At 42.8% G+C, this 12,500-nt stretch overlaps 1 protein-coding gene across 3 annotated transcripts in view; it reads left to right on the forward strand.

The window, feature by feature from the left end:
* Window positions 1-12,500, forward strand: part of LOC123512877 — an 18,793-nt gene that overhangs the window by 3,051 nt on the left and 3,242 nt on the right. For 2 of the 3 annotated variants that reach the window (XM_045269537.1, XM_045269540.1), the window contains exons 2-4: window positions 2,498-2,548; window positions 5,103-5,208; window positions 11,629-11,823. In XM_045269537.1, coding sequence (XP_045125472.1) covers window positions 2,498-2,548; window positions 5,103-5,208; window positions 11,629-11,823 — 352 coding nt within the window. The remainder of the gene's footprint in view (window positions 1-2,497; window positions 2,549-5,102; window positions 5,209-11,628; window positions 11,824-12,500) is intronic. The other variant, XM_045269538.1, reaches the window with a different exon arrangement.

Below are 12,500 nucleotides of genomic sequence, written 5' to 3' on the forward strand. Positions count from 1 at the left end.
CCTCCTTAATGACTTCAGGAAATGCAGAAGCAAGATTTCTACATCATTTTTGCATTCTCGCCCCTACAACTGCTAACTCTGTACAGGAACCTTATCCGCCCTGTAGTATGTTTGGGGGGTTCCACTCAAGCAGTTTTATTAGATAGGGTGGAATCAAAAGCTTTTCGTCTTCAGCCTCTTTCTCACCGCCGAAATGTTGCATCTTTTTCTATCTTTTATCGCTATTTTCATGCTAACTGTTCTACTGATCTTGCTAACTGCATGCCTCCCCTCCTCCCGCGGTCTCGCTGCACAAGGCTTTCTTCTTCCTCTCATTCCTATTCTGTCCAACTCCCTAATGCAAGAGTTAACTAGTACTCTCAATCATTCATACCTTTCTCTGGTAAACTCTGGAACTCCTTCCCTGCTTCTGTATTTCCGTCTTCCTACCACCTGACTGCTTTTAAGAGAGGTGTCGAGACATTTGTTCCTTAATTTTGGCTAATTCTCTACTACTCTAAGGGAACCAGCACTTCAATTGGGCCCTTTTTTTTAATATTATGTTGCCCTTGGTTGGTTTCCCTCCTGCATAGAATAAACAAAAAAAAAAAAAACATTAACCGGTGAGACACTTTTGACAACTAGGCTCATCACTTCTGTGGCTTTTGAAAACAGCGGTGGTTGGGAGAGCAAAACGCCAGCCCAGTCCAGTAGTCAATCTGTGCTCACCTCGTTACTCTGGAAAGGCAAACTACAGCGACCACTACTCTGTTATCCTTTATCGAGTGAAAGAAAACGACGACGGGAGAAAATGTACAGTTTTTTTTCAGAAGATATCGATTGAAAATAGAGCTCGCGAGAGAGAGAGAGAGAGAGAGAGAGAGAGAGAGAGAGAGAGAGAGAGAGAGAGAGAGAGAGAGAGAGAGAGAGGGGGGGGAGGGATGAAAGAAGGAAGGAGGAGAAGGAGGAAGGAGAAGGAGAAATGGTTAGAATGGAAGGAAATAAAAAAAGGAAGGAAGGAAAAGACGGATAAAATGGAGAAGAGCGGAGGAGGAGGAGGAGGAGGAGGAGGAGGAGGAGGAGGAGGAGGAGGAGGAGGAACGAAAGCAGTGTGAGGGAGAAAGAGAAGAGGAGAAAAAGTCAAAATGAATAATTGAAAAGGCGATTGGTCATGTGTCTCGCGGCGTCACACATTCTCTCCCGTTACTTTTCTCTTCCTTTTCCTTGTTTTCTTCTTTTCCACATCTCTCTCTCTCTCTCTCTCTCTCTCTCTCTCTCTTCCTTTTTGATGCCCTTCTTCTTAATCTTTTCTCCTTTTCTTTCTTTCCTCTTTCCCTCATTCCTTCTCTCTTTTTCTCTCCCTTTCCTTTTACATTCTCTCTCTCTCTCTCTCTCTCTCTCTCTCTCTCTCTCTCTCTCTCTCTCTCTCTCTCTCTCTCTTTCTCTTCTATCAATAGACATCAATGAAATCCAAATGAAGATTCTCTATCATCGGCCTTGAACTTTTACATAAACCTCCTCCTCCTCCTCCTCCTCCTCCTCCTCCTCCTCCTCCTCCTCCTCCTCCTCGTCCTCCTCCTCCTCCTCTTCCTCCCATCGACCTTTCAAATTAATCTATTCTCAATATTTAATGAAGATAAGGTTCCAGGTGTGTGTGTGTGTGTGTGTGTGTGTGTGTGTGTGTGTGTGTGTGTGTGTGTGTGTGACTTACTGCGCTGTTTAGAGAGAGAGAGAGAGAGAGAGAGAGAGAGAGAGAGAGAGAGAGAGAGAGAGAGAGAGAGAGAGAGAGAGAGAGAGAGAGAGAGAGAGAGAGAGAGAGAGAGAGAGATTTTAACTATTAGATAGTCATTTAATTTTTTCTTTCTTTACTACTACTACAACTACTACAACTACTACTACTACTACCACTACTACTGCTACTACTGCTACTAGTATTACTACATACATACTGAGATTACGACAACTGATATTACTACTATTCTTACTACTGCTACTACTACTACCACTACTACTAATACTAGTGCTACTACTACTACTACTACTACTACTACTACTACTACTACATACTGAGATTACGATTACTATTATTATGTTAGCATGTCCTTTGTTTTTCCCATACTCCCTTTCTGTCTGACGTCACGTGCTTCCCCTCAGTCCTCGCTCGCCGCCGCCTGTGACGACACGCTACGCCTCCTGCCTCTCGTTTCGCTCGGTTTACACTTGTTGTGTATTGTGCTACCGTAAATACACTTTCATAATGGATTCAGGTGTCTCCATGCTACCCCTGTTTTACGACAACTACCACACTATTACTACTGTTCTTACTACTGCTATTACTACCACTACTACTACTACTACTACTACATACAAAACCACCACCACCACCACCAACAACAACAACAACAATAACAACAAATATAATAATAATAATAATAATAATAATAATAATAATAATAATAATAATAATAATAACAATAATAACAATAATAATAATTTCCTCTTTATTTTTTTTTTGCAGGTGCTCAAGGAAACACAACAACACTGACACCGGAAAGAGAGGATAGAACATGTAAGAGAGAGAGAGAGAGAGAGAGAGAGAGAGAGAGAGAGAGAGAGAGAGAGAGAGAGAGAGAGAGAGAGAGGCAGGCATTAGTGAAATATCATAACTAAATCTATTTCATATATATCTTTCTCCCTATATGAATGCTTACTTTTCTCTATATTTCACTGTCATAATGCCACACACACACACACACACACACACACACACACACACACACAGGAAGACAATATAAAGAGTAGGAGGAAGTGAAATATTAGTTACCTTCCCGTAGAGTTTCGAGGTTACGTGACGGTGACGAGAGAAAACGGCATCTTTTTATGGCACACTACATTAAAGTTGACTAATTAATGTGGTTCCCTTTTCCTTTCTTTTATTCCGTGCTTATGTTGTCTTATGTATATTGAGAGAGCAAAAATGACGTCTCTCTGTGTCCTTGAGTGGTGCTTACTGATCTCTTCAAAATTGTTCCCTTTCGATGTATTTTAAATTGTTTTTTTTCTTACCACATCTCAAAATAAATATAAATAGATGGAATATAGATAAATGAATGAATGTATAGGTTATAAAATATTTGTGTTGATAAGATCTAATAGTACTTTTTTTTTCAATGCATACTTTATCTACCTTCTCTTCCTTCCTTCCTTCATAACGTTACAAGCTTTCCTTTGATCATTCCTCCCTTTCTTCCTTCTTTCCTTCCTTTTCTACCTTTTTTCTCTAACTTCCATCTTTCCTTCATAATATCACAAGCTTCCTTATAACCATTCCTACTTTTTCTTCCTTCGTTCTTAAAAAATATACGCTTTTTCCTTTTCTTTCTCTTCTTCTTTCTTTCTTTCGTAACAGTAAAATTTCTTGACATCAAACACGTCTTTCTAGTATATCTTCCTTCCTTCCTTCCTAAAATCACAAGCTTTCTCATAACCATTCCTACTTTCTTCCTTCTTTTCCTTCCCTCTTTCTTTCGTAACATCAGCAACGTTCTTAATAAATTTTCGCTTTTTTTTATTTCTCTTCTTTCTTTCTTTCATAACAAGCAACCTTCTTATCAAACACTTCTTCCTAGTTTTATCTTCCTTCTTTTCTTCATAATAATAACTTTAATTCTTCTTTCATAATGTTACCAGCTTTCTTTTTCTTCCTTTTCCTTTCTTTTCTATCTTCCTTCTCTAACTTCCGTCTTTCTTTCATGTCAAAAACTCTCTTATAACCATTCCTATTTTTCTGCAACTTTCTTCATATCAAACAATTTTCTTTTTTTCCTACTTTCTCTTCCTTCCTTCCTTCCCTCCTTACCAACTCCTAAATACTAACTTTCCTACTTTCTTATCTACCTTTGGCCTATTCTAGTGGCCCTTTTGTTAAATTACATGTGTTGCTTTTGGCCATTTTACTCTCATATATATATATATATATAAAAAAAATAAACTCCTTCCTTTCTTCTAATGAGTATGAAGCTTAAAGAAAAATGGCGTAGATTTAAGAAGAGAGAAGAGACGTGGAAACAGGTTGGCAAGTTTCATACAGGGACTGCCACCACGTGCTAACTCCTTCAGTACCATGAAGCGTTTCCATATTCATTCTGCTCACTATTTGCTGATTTTACACAGAAACTTACGTGGGGATTAAAATAGTGAAGACTGTAGCCATTAATCTTCTGACCTCCATAGACCCTTTCTAATGTCAATAAAATGGTCTAATTATACCGAAAAGTACCATGGTTCGTTTTCATATTCATTCTGCTTACTATTTCGCGATTTTACACAGCTTCAGAAACTTACGTGGGGATTATTAAAATTCTGCTTACTATTTTTCCTAATGTCAATAAAATGGTCTAATTATACCCAAAAGTACTATGACGCGTTTTTATATTAATTCTGCTTACTATTTGGCGATTTTACACAGCTTCAGAAACTTACGTGGGGATTGAAATGGTGAAGACTGTAGCCATTAATCTTCTGACCTCCATAGACCTTTCCTAATGTCAATAAAATGGTCTAATCATACCCAAAACTCAAAGTAAAAATGTCTCCCGGTACTCAAGGGTTAAGAAAATGAGGGAAGCTGTATCAAATCTTTTTTTCCTTTTCTTTCTCTTCCTTTTTTTTTTCTTGACATCAGCAAAGTTCTTGACAATATACACTTTTTCTCTTTTTCATCACTTCTTTCCTTCTTTCTTTTCGACCTTCCTTCCCTGCATGAGTCAAGATTCTTAATTCCACTTATCATCTCTATCCATAACTTTATCTGATCTATTAAAGCTTCTATTTGACTCAGCACCAACATGACCACTGAGTCTCGTCCATTCATCAACCACTGTATCAAACAACAATTTCTTCCTCATTTCTCTCCCAAACCTGAATTTCTCAAGCTTAAACCCATAATTCCTGGTTCTTTTCTAATTATTTCTGTTTCTCTTCTATTTCCTGGTTCTCTTCTCATTACTCATGTTATTCTTTCATTCATTTACCTATATCATTCCTGCTCTTATTTATTTACTTATATTCTTCCATGATACTAAAACCATGTGACACTGTTCTTGTTCTCCCACCACCACCAGCACCACCACCACTAGCGAGGTCTGGCTACCTGGATCTGTGTTGTGGCGTGAGTCAGGTGTGTGGCGCCAACCTGGTGTGTGTCTCCTGCCTCTGTCGCTGTAAAAAGTAAGTGGAAATGTTAGTTTTTATTTATTCTTTGAAAGTTTATATATCTATTAATTTTTCTCTCTCTCTCTCTCTCTCTCTCTCTCTCTCTCTCTCTCTCTCTTATTGGTTTGCATGGCTAAGTGTATTTACCATCTGTTGTTGTTGTTGATGATGTTATTGTCATATTCTTTATAGCTACTACTACTATTACTACTACTACTACTACTACTACTACTACTACTGCTGAGAGAGAGAGAGAGAGAGAGAGAGAGAGAGAGAGAGAGAGAGAGAGAGAGAGAGAGAGAGAGAGAGAGAGAGAGAGAGAGAGAGAGAGAGAGAGAGAGAGAGAGAGAGAGAGAGAGAGAGAGAGAGAGAGAGAGAGAGAGAGAGAGAGAGAGAGAGAGTACTGTAGTAGAGTGTGTGTGTGTGTGTGTGTGTGTGTGTGTGTGTGTGTGTGTGTGTGTGTGTGTGTGTGTGTGCCCATCTCATCAATACCTGAGTGCACCTGGCAGGTAACCACTAACACTAACTAATCCATGGGTGGTGGCGAGGCCCTGAAGGAACCTTTGTCATCATTAGTCCTCCTGTCTCCTCACTCACGACGCATTCCACACCGCTCACATAACCTCCTCCATGATCCACTTTACGTAACGCCGCACTCTCTTGTTCGTAATGTACAAATAACCTATCTTTAACTTAACTTAACCTAACCTAACCTAACCTACTTCACCTCATTTAACGCTGTGCTCTCTTGTTCTATCCTTCCTCTGTTTCTCTAGCCAATATTAGAACTAACCCATCCTTAACTTAATCTAACTTAATCCATTTCACCTTCATCTTTTTCAACTTCACCTTGTAGATAAAGTGGGCAAGAAAAATAAGAGGTTGGACAGCGAGAAGAAAAGATAAGAAATAGAGAAAATAGTAAGAGAATACAAACCTTACGTAACGCTCTATCTTTTTCTTCCTATCCTTTCTCCGTTTCTCTAGTCAACAATATACAAGTAACCTAATTTTAACCTAATCTAACCTAACCTGACAACCTAACCGAACTTAACTTAACCGAACTTAACCCATTTTACCTCACTTAACGCTGTACTCTCTTCTTCCTATCCTTTTTCTGTTTCTCTAGTCAATAATATACAACTGATACTAACTTTAACCTAACCTAACCTATCCTAGCCTAACCTGAGCTAACCCAACCTAACCTACTTCACTTCACGTAACGCTGTACTCTCTTGTTCCTATCCTTTCTCTCTATCTATAGTCACAATATGTAATTGATTTAAACTAACTTGACCTAATCTAACCTAACTTGAATTAACCCAGCCTAACCTAACTTAAACTACCCTAACTTGATCTAACCCTGCCCAACTTCACGTGATTTGACCTACAACTAACAAACTTGACTGGAACGATTATTTTTCGTTTAAACATTTCATTTTCTTTTTCTTGGACACAAAACAATAATGTATAACTAACCTAACTTTACCTAACCTAACCTAACTCAAACTAACCTACAACTAGCAAACTTCACTGGAACGATTATTTTATTAGTCTTTTTCTTTTTTTTTTCTTGGACACAAAACAACATTATATAACTAACTTATCCTTACCTAACCTAACCTAACCTAACCTAACCCAACCCAACCCAACCTAAATCTAACAAACTTAACTGGAACGATTTTCTTTTCTTCACTTCTTGGACACGCAACACTAAGCAGCAGCGGAGGCAATGTGGGAAGTCTTTATCGCCGCCCCAAAAGAAAGTTAGCGCTGAAAAAGAAAACACGAGTATATTAAGTGATTTCCCTTTGTCTTCAGCGTTCCTGTGTGGTTCCGTTGCCGTGTAGGATTGTTTTTTTTTTATGTCTGAGGGGAAAGAGGGGAAAGCAGGCTCAGGCCAACATAGAACAAAAAAAGGCCCATTCAGTTGCCAGTCTCTCTTTCTTTCATGTATAGGATGTAATTTTTTTTCTGTTCTTCTTTGTTTGTCTCGCTTCAAGGATTGTGTGGCAGCAGAAGTGAAGGTGTTCCACAGTGATTGGTAATTAGGGAACAGTCAACCAAGTGGCTGTCAAACGGCTCAAAGATAACAGTTTTTTTCATATATATGTTTGGTGTTTTTTTTTCTTCTTTTTCAGTCTTGCAAATCCCTAAGCGTAAAAATGACAATAGAAATTTCAATACTTATTTTCTTCCCAGAAATTGTAAGGCCGGTGTCACAGTATGCGGTGCGGCAGTGTGTGGCACCGCCGCATGGCCAGTATCATGTCACACATGGCGGCCCAGCGGCGCAGTGTACCCGCAGCAGCCAGCGTAGCTAAGGTGTTGTCCGAACTAAAAGTTGTGTTTGCACCACGGTAAAAGCAGAGGCCGTACTGAAAGAGGCAACTCGTCTTGAAGTGTATGTTCTACCAACGCACATCTCAACAGTAGCATCCATGGCCAGCTGTTTCGTCAAGTAGGAAATATCTCAATAACTGATATACCTACGAAGAATAGTTTACACAAGACCGGATTTGCCTTGATTGTTCATTAACATTATATAATTAATTAGCATATGAAGGACGCTGTGCAAATTACCTATGGTCAAAGGCTACAATGTCACGATGGCCACGCACGCCTCTGTTACTGCAAGGCAGCCAGGAACAGTGAGGCGTGGCAGCAGGGAACGTGATGCCTTTGAGGAAAGTGACTAAGAGGGCAGTGTGTGAAGGCAATATATACGTCCAGCTTACGACTTTATAGAAGAGTTTTGGATGGAAGTAAAGCTAAAAATAGAGTTACATCAATACTTAGCAGCGATTGAGTGATGAGAACAGAGCGGACTGGACATCAGAGGAAGGCCAAACAAGGATATGGGCAGCATGAGTCTCATAACTATATTGCAATACGCGTATAGTCAAAGAGAGGTGAAGACAGACTGGTTCATTGGTACTCGCGCCACAACAATGAGGTGGCGTGGCTGTGAGTACGGGAGTGCTTGGTTCACGAGGAGAGGGACACCTAAGGAGGTGCCGCCCGCCACGCCTCAAGCCCCGCCACCGCGTCAAGGTGACTCCCTGCGGCGGGGGATAGGGATAGGAAAGAAGGAAGAGAAGAGAGGTGCCGCTCCCCGGTGTGAGGGGAGGTACCGGGGAGAGGCGGAAGGAAGGAAGGAAGGAAGGAAGGAAGGAAGGAAGGAAGGGAAGAAGTGAAGGAGGAGGGAAAGTCAAGAAGAGAAAGGTTTGGTTTTGGCCCCGAGGGGCAGCGGCGCGCCACCGCCATGATGGAAGAAAGGAGTGGCGGTGGCGCCTGAGTGGTGAGCCGCCTTCTGGTCGGTCTCTTGGGTGAAGACTGCTGCCTGCCGCGTGTGTGCTGTGGGTCAGGCAGGGCAGCGCACTATTGAGACTCTCGTGGTGAAAAAACCGCGTTGGTTGGGCAGGCATGGAGTGCAGGGCAGGCTGATGAAGGTTCCATTGCAGATGTGTGAAGCGAGTGTCGCACGTTGATGGCCTCCCGCAGCAGTGTGTCAGGCAGTGAGAGGGAGGCCACAGGCTCAGAAGGCTTCATGGGGACTGACCGGCAGTGCAGCGGTTCACTGGTGTTGGCGGGGCGTGCCAGCGGTGCAGGACTGAAGACTGTCTCCAGCACAACTGATTTTGTTGATTTTAGTGTTGGTGAGTCGCCAAAGACTGGTGGTGTGTGGGAAGGGCCCGGCAGAGGAAGGAGAAGGGAAAGAGACGGGTGGGGAGGGCCCGCCGGGGATAGTAGGAGAAGGAGGGGAAAGGATAGAGGGGCCGACGGGTGGGAAGAACCTGTCGGCGGGAAAGGAGGGGAAGGAGAAAGAGAAGAGAAAGAGACGGGTGGGGAGTTCCCGCCGGGGATAGTAGGAGGAGGAGGGGAAAGGAAAGGGAGGGGAAATCCGACGGTAGGGGAGGCACCGTCGGAGAGAAAGAGCCTGCCGGGCGTGACAAAGGCTGGAGTGACTAGTGGATCCGGGATGCGGCACAGATGCTGAGCCTGGAGAGTGCTGTGCCGCGGTGGCGCTGTGTGGATGTCTTCAAGCCCCTTGGTGGCTTCATGGCCCTTCTTGAGGTCGCTGTGGCCCTTCCTGCTGGTGTGCTTGTGGTCATAGTGATGCCATGCCCTTTCTGGCGGTCCTGGTGACTCTGGCGTCGGTTGGCGAGCTGGAGCTTTGTATTTCTCGGGCTTTACAGGAGGTGTTCTGCTTTAGTGGAGAGGAAGTTATCGGAGGAAGCAAGAAACCTCCAGAACTCTTCAGTGCGGGGTATGAGCCTCTCCCCTGGCTAGAGCTGGCGAGAGTGCTTTGCCTTGCCAGCTTTGACAAGAGCTTGGCCAAGGAGGTTTGGCTGGAGAGGTCTGCGGTGGCCAGCCCATTCACCTTGCACCTGTTGTAGGGCTTGGCCTGGCCTCTCTGCTGGCGTGGGTGAGGCTTTCTCTGAAGACGAGGTGCAGCGCCTCCTGCCTCTGTTGGTCTTCAGGCTGGCTGGCTGTAGGCCGTGGTCCCTCTGGCCTGTACTGGTGTCGCCCAACGTGGCTGGTGTGGACCAGCTCCTGGTGGTGGGCGATCTGTGCAATGGTCTCAGCGAGTGTTTGTGCCAAATTGCCGGGGCACCTCGCGTTCAAGCTTGGTAATCCTGCGGGCCTGGGCGCGGCCCCACGCTGCCCATTCTGCCCGGGTGCGGGCAAACTGCCTGGCCCGGGCGCGTTCCTGCGAGGCGTACCTCTCTCTGGTCTCAGCGACCCGCTTCTCGCGGTCGCTGAGCTCGATGTGTCCGTAAACAAATTTCTCTCCAAAAATTACCATGTTCGCCAAGAATATATTATTATGAAATCTGATCCTCGTGGCGCGGTGTTTGCACACTGAGAAAACACTGAGGGGAGGGAGGAAGCCTACCTATATATATATATATATATATATATATATATATATATATATATATATATATATATATATATATATATATATATATATATATATATATATATATATATATATATATATATATATATATATATATATATATATATATATATATATATATATATATATATATATATATATATATATATATATATATATATACACACACACACACACACACACTGATACACTGTCAACCTAAGTGTCATATAAGTGATGAAAAGAATAATGCATCGAGAGGGGAATGAGTGAAGGCTGTGGTGGATGGCGACACGTGTCTGTCTTTGAGCAGCGGTGCCATCACACGGCTAGTCATTCAGGCAGTGAGATGGTGGCGACTGGCCTCATGGTCGTCACACACTCCCCACACTACCAGCATGCATCCGCCACGAAAGACCGCCACTCACCAGGCGCCCCACCACACCACCACAACACACAGTAGGATGACACAATACTGGTTTGCTCGCCATGCAAGGTCACAGAAAAGTCGCGTTTCTACATCCTCACCAACAGCCGCGTGGTTCCTGCTCACCACATTTCTGTCTGCAACCACTGAAGGCAAGTGTGTCCTCCAGCTTCACCACCTGCTTCTTTTTTGCCTTCCCCAATGACGTGCCGTGGCTTCATGGCTTCGCTCTGTCTTTTTATCGTCAGCCAGGCTTGTTCCCTGGTGCGTCCTGCATATGTGTATCTTGTTGCTCTCTGATACATCGTCTTTGACTCTGAGTTCACCCGTTTAATGCTGAACGAGAAACAAGGAGAAGGTTTGAACAGTTTTATCACAATATAAGGAAATATGATGAAAGGTTCTCGTACATTATTTCACCAGTTTCAACCCATGATATCTCTTTACAGTTTTACAAGCTTATTCTCTTGCACTCTTTTCCTAAAGTGCTGCCTTGCATTGTTGCACCAAATGAATAAATCCACGCCAAACATCGTGTTAACATAAGTAGTGCCTTTACCTGGGGAGCGACGTGCGGCGTGGTCGGATGGTGAGACAACGTGCATATACACCTGTGTGTGTTTTCCCCTCAAAATCAGCGGGACGAGGCGTTGCGGCGCTGCGGTGCTGCCGCAGCATGCGGGAACGGCGGCATAGTGTGACACCTCAGTGGTTTGTGTGCGATATCACCATCAGCGGCGCCGCACAGTGTGACACCGCCCTGACAGTAACTTGATCACTTAGTGTAAAATTTAACCTATCTTATTTCATTTAATCGGCTCACTTATCAATAACTATCAATTCTAAGCCTAATGAATGGGAAGCTCTCTCTCTCTCTCTCTCTCTCTCTCTCTCTCTCTCTCTCTCTCTCTCTCTCTCTCTCTCTCTCTCTCTAACCCCTTTTAACGAGTTGTGTGTTTTACTATCTGATTCCTTCTTTCCATTCCATCTTTCTTCCCTCCTTCCTTTATCTCATCTATTCTTCACGCGCCATTTAGCAAATATAACAAAAAACTGCACTTGAAACCCTTACAGATACTAAACACCCTGATCAAATTTACAGAAACTACATTTACAAGATGACCACGAAGACTTGCGAGGCTCAGTTCAATGCCACCACCTTCACCACCACCACCAACACCGCCACCAAGAACACCAGCACAGGAAGGAAGGGGCTGCTACCGGGACAGCCGTGTGCCTCCGCCTCGGCCTGTGTCGTGGGACTGGTGTGTCAAAAGTCCAGGTGTAAATGCCCAGAGTAAGTAGAGGGAGTGAATCTTCTGAAATATTACTTTTACCTTTCTTTTTGTGCAATTAACCCCTTTAGTACCATGCCGCCTTTCCATATTCATTCCCCTTACTATTTGATGATTCTATACAGCTTTGGAAATTTATGTGGGGATTAAAATAGTGAAGACTGTGGCCATTAATCTTCTGACCTCCATAAACTCTCCCTAATATCAATAAAATGGTCTAATCATACATAAATCTCCAGGTAGAAATGTGTCCCAGTATTGAAGAGGCTACTGCTTACTATTTGGCGATTTAAAACACCCTCAGAAATTTATGTGGGGATTCAAATAGTAAAGACTTTGACTATTGATCTCTTGACCTGCATAGACGCTTCGTAATGTTAATAAAATCGTCTAATCTTACAGAAAAAATCATGATAAAAATGTGACTCAGTATTGAAGGGATGAAGTGAAGGGAGAACATCTTTTAAATCTTGTAGGGAGTGTGTCCTTATAATATTACACTGTTTAGATTATTTTATGTCTAATTAAGAGATGGGCTTGGTCTTTTACACCTTTAACGGAGTGTGTCCTTATAATATTACACTGTTTGACCTTTCTTTAGTCCAGTTAAGTGAAGGTTGTCAGCTTTTTTTTTCTGTTTAATCAAATATAGGGCGTGCATTTTTATATACTTCAGGAA

Source organism: Portunus trituberculatus, chromosome 34, assembly GCF_017591435.1.
Source record: "Portunus trituberculatus isolate SZX2019 chromosome 34, ASM1759143v1, whole genome shotgun sequence".
NCBI classification, from domain to species: Eukaryota; Metazoa; Arthropoda; class Malacostraca; order Decapoda; family Portunidae; genus Portunus; species Portunus trituberculatus.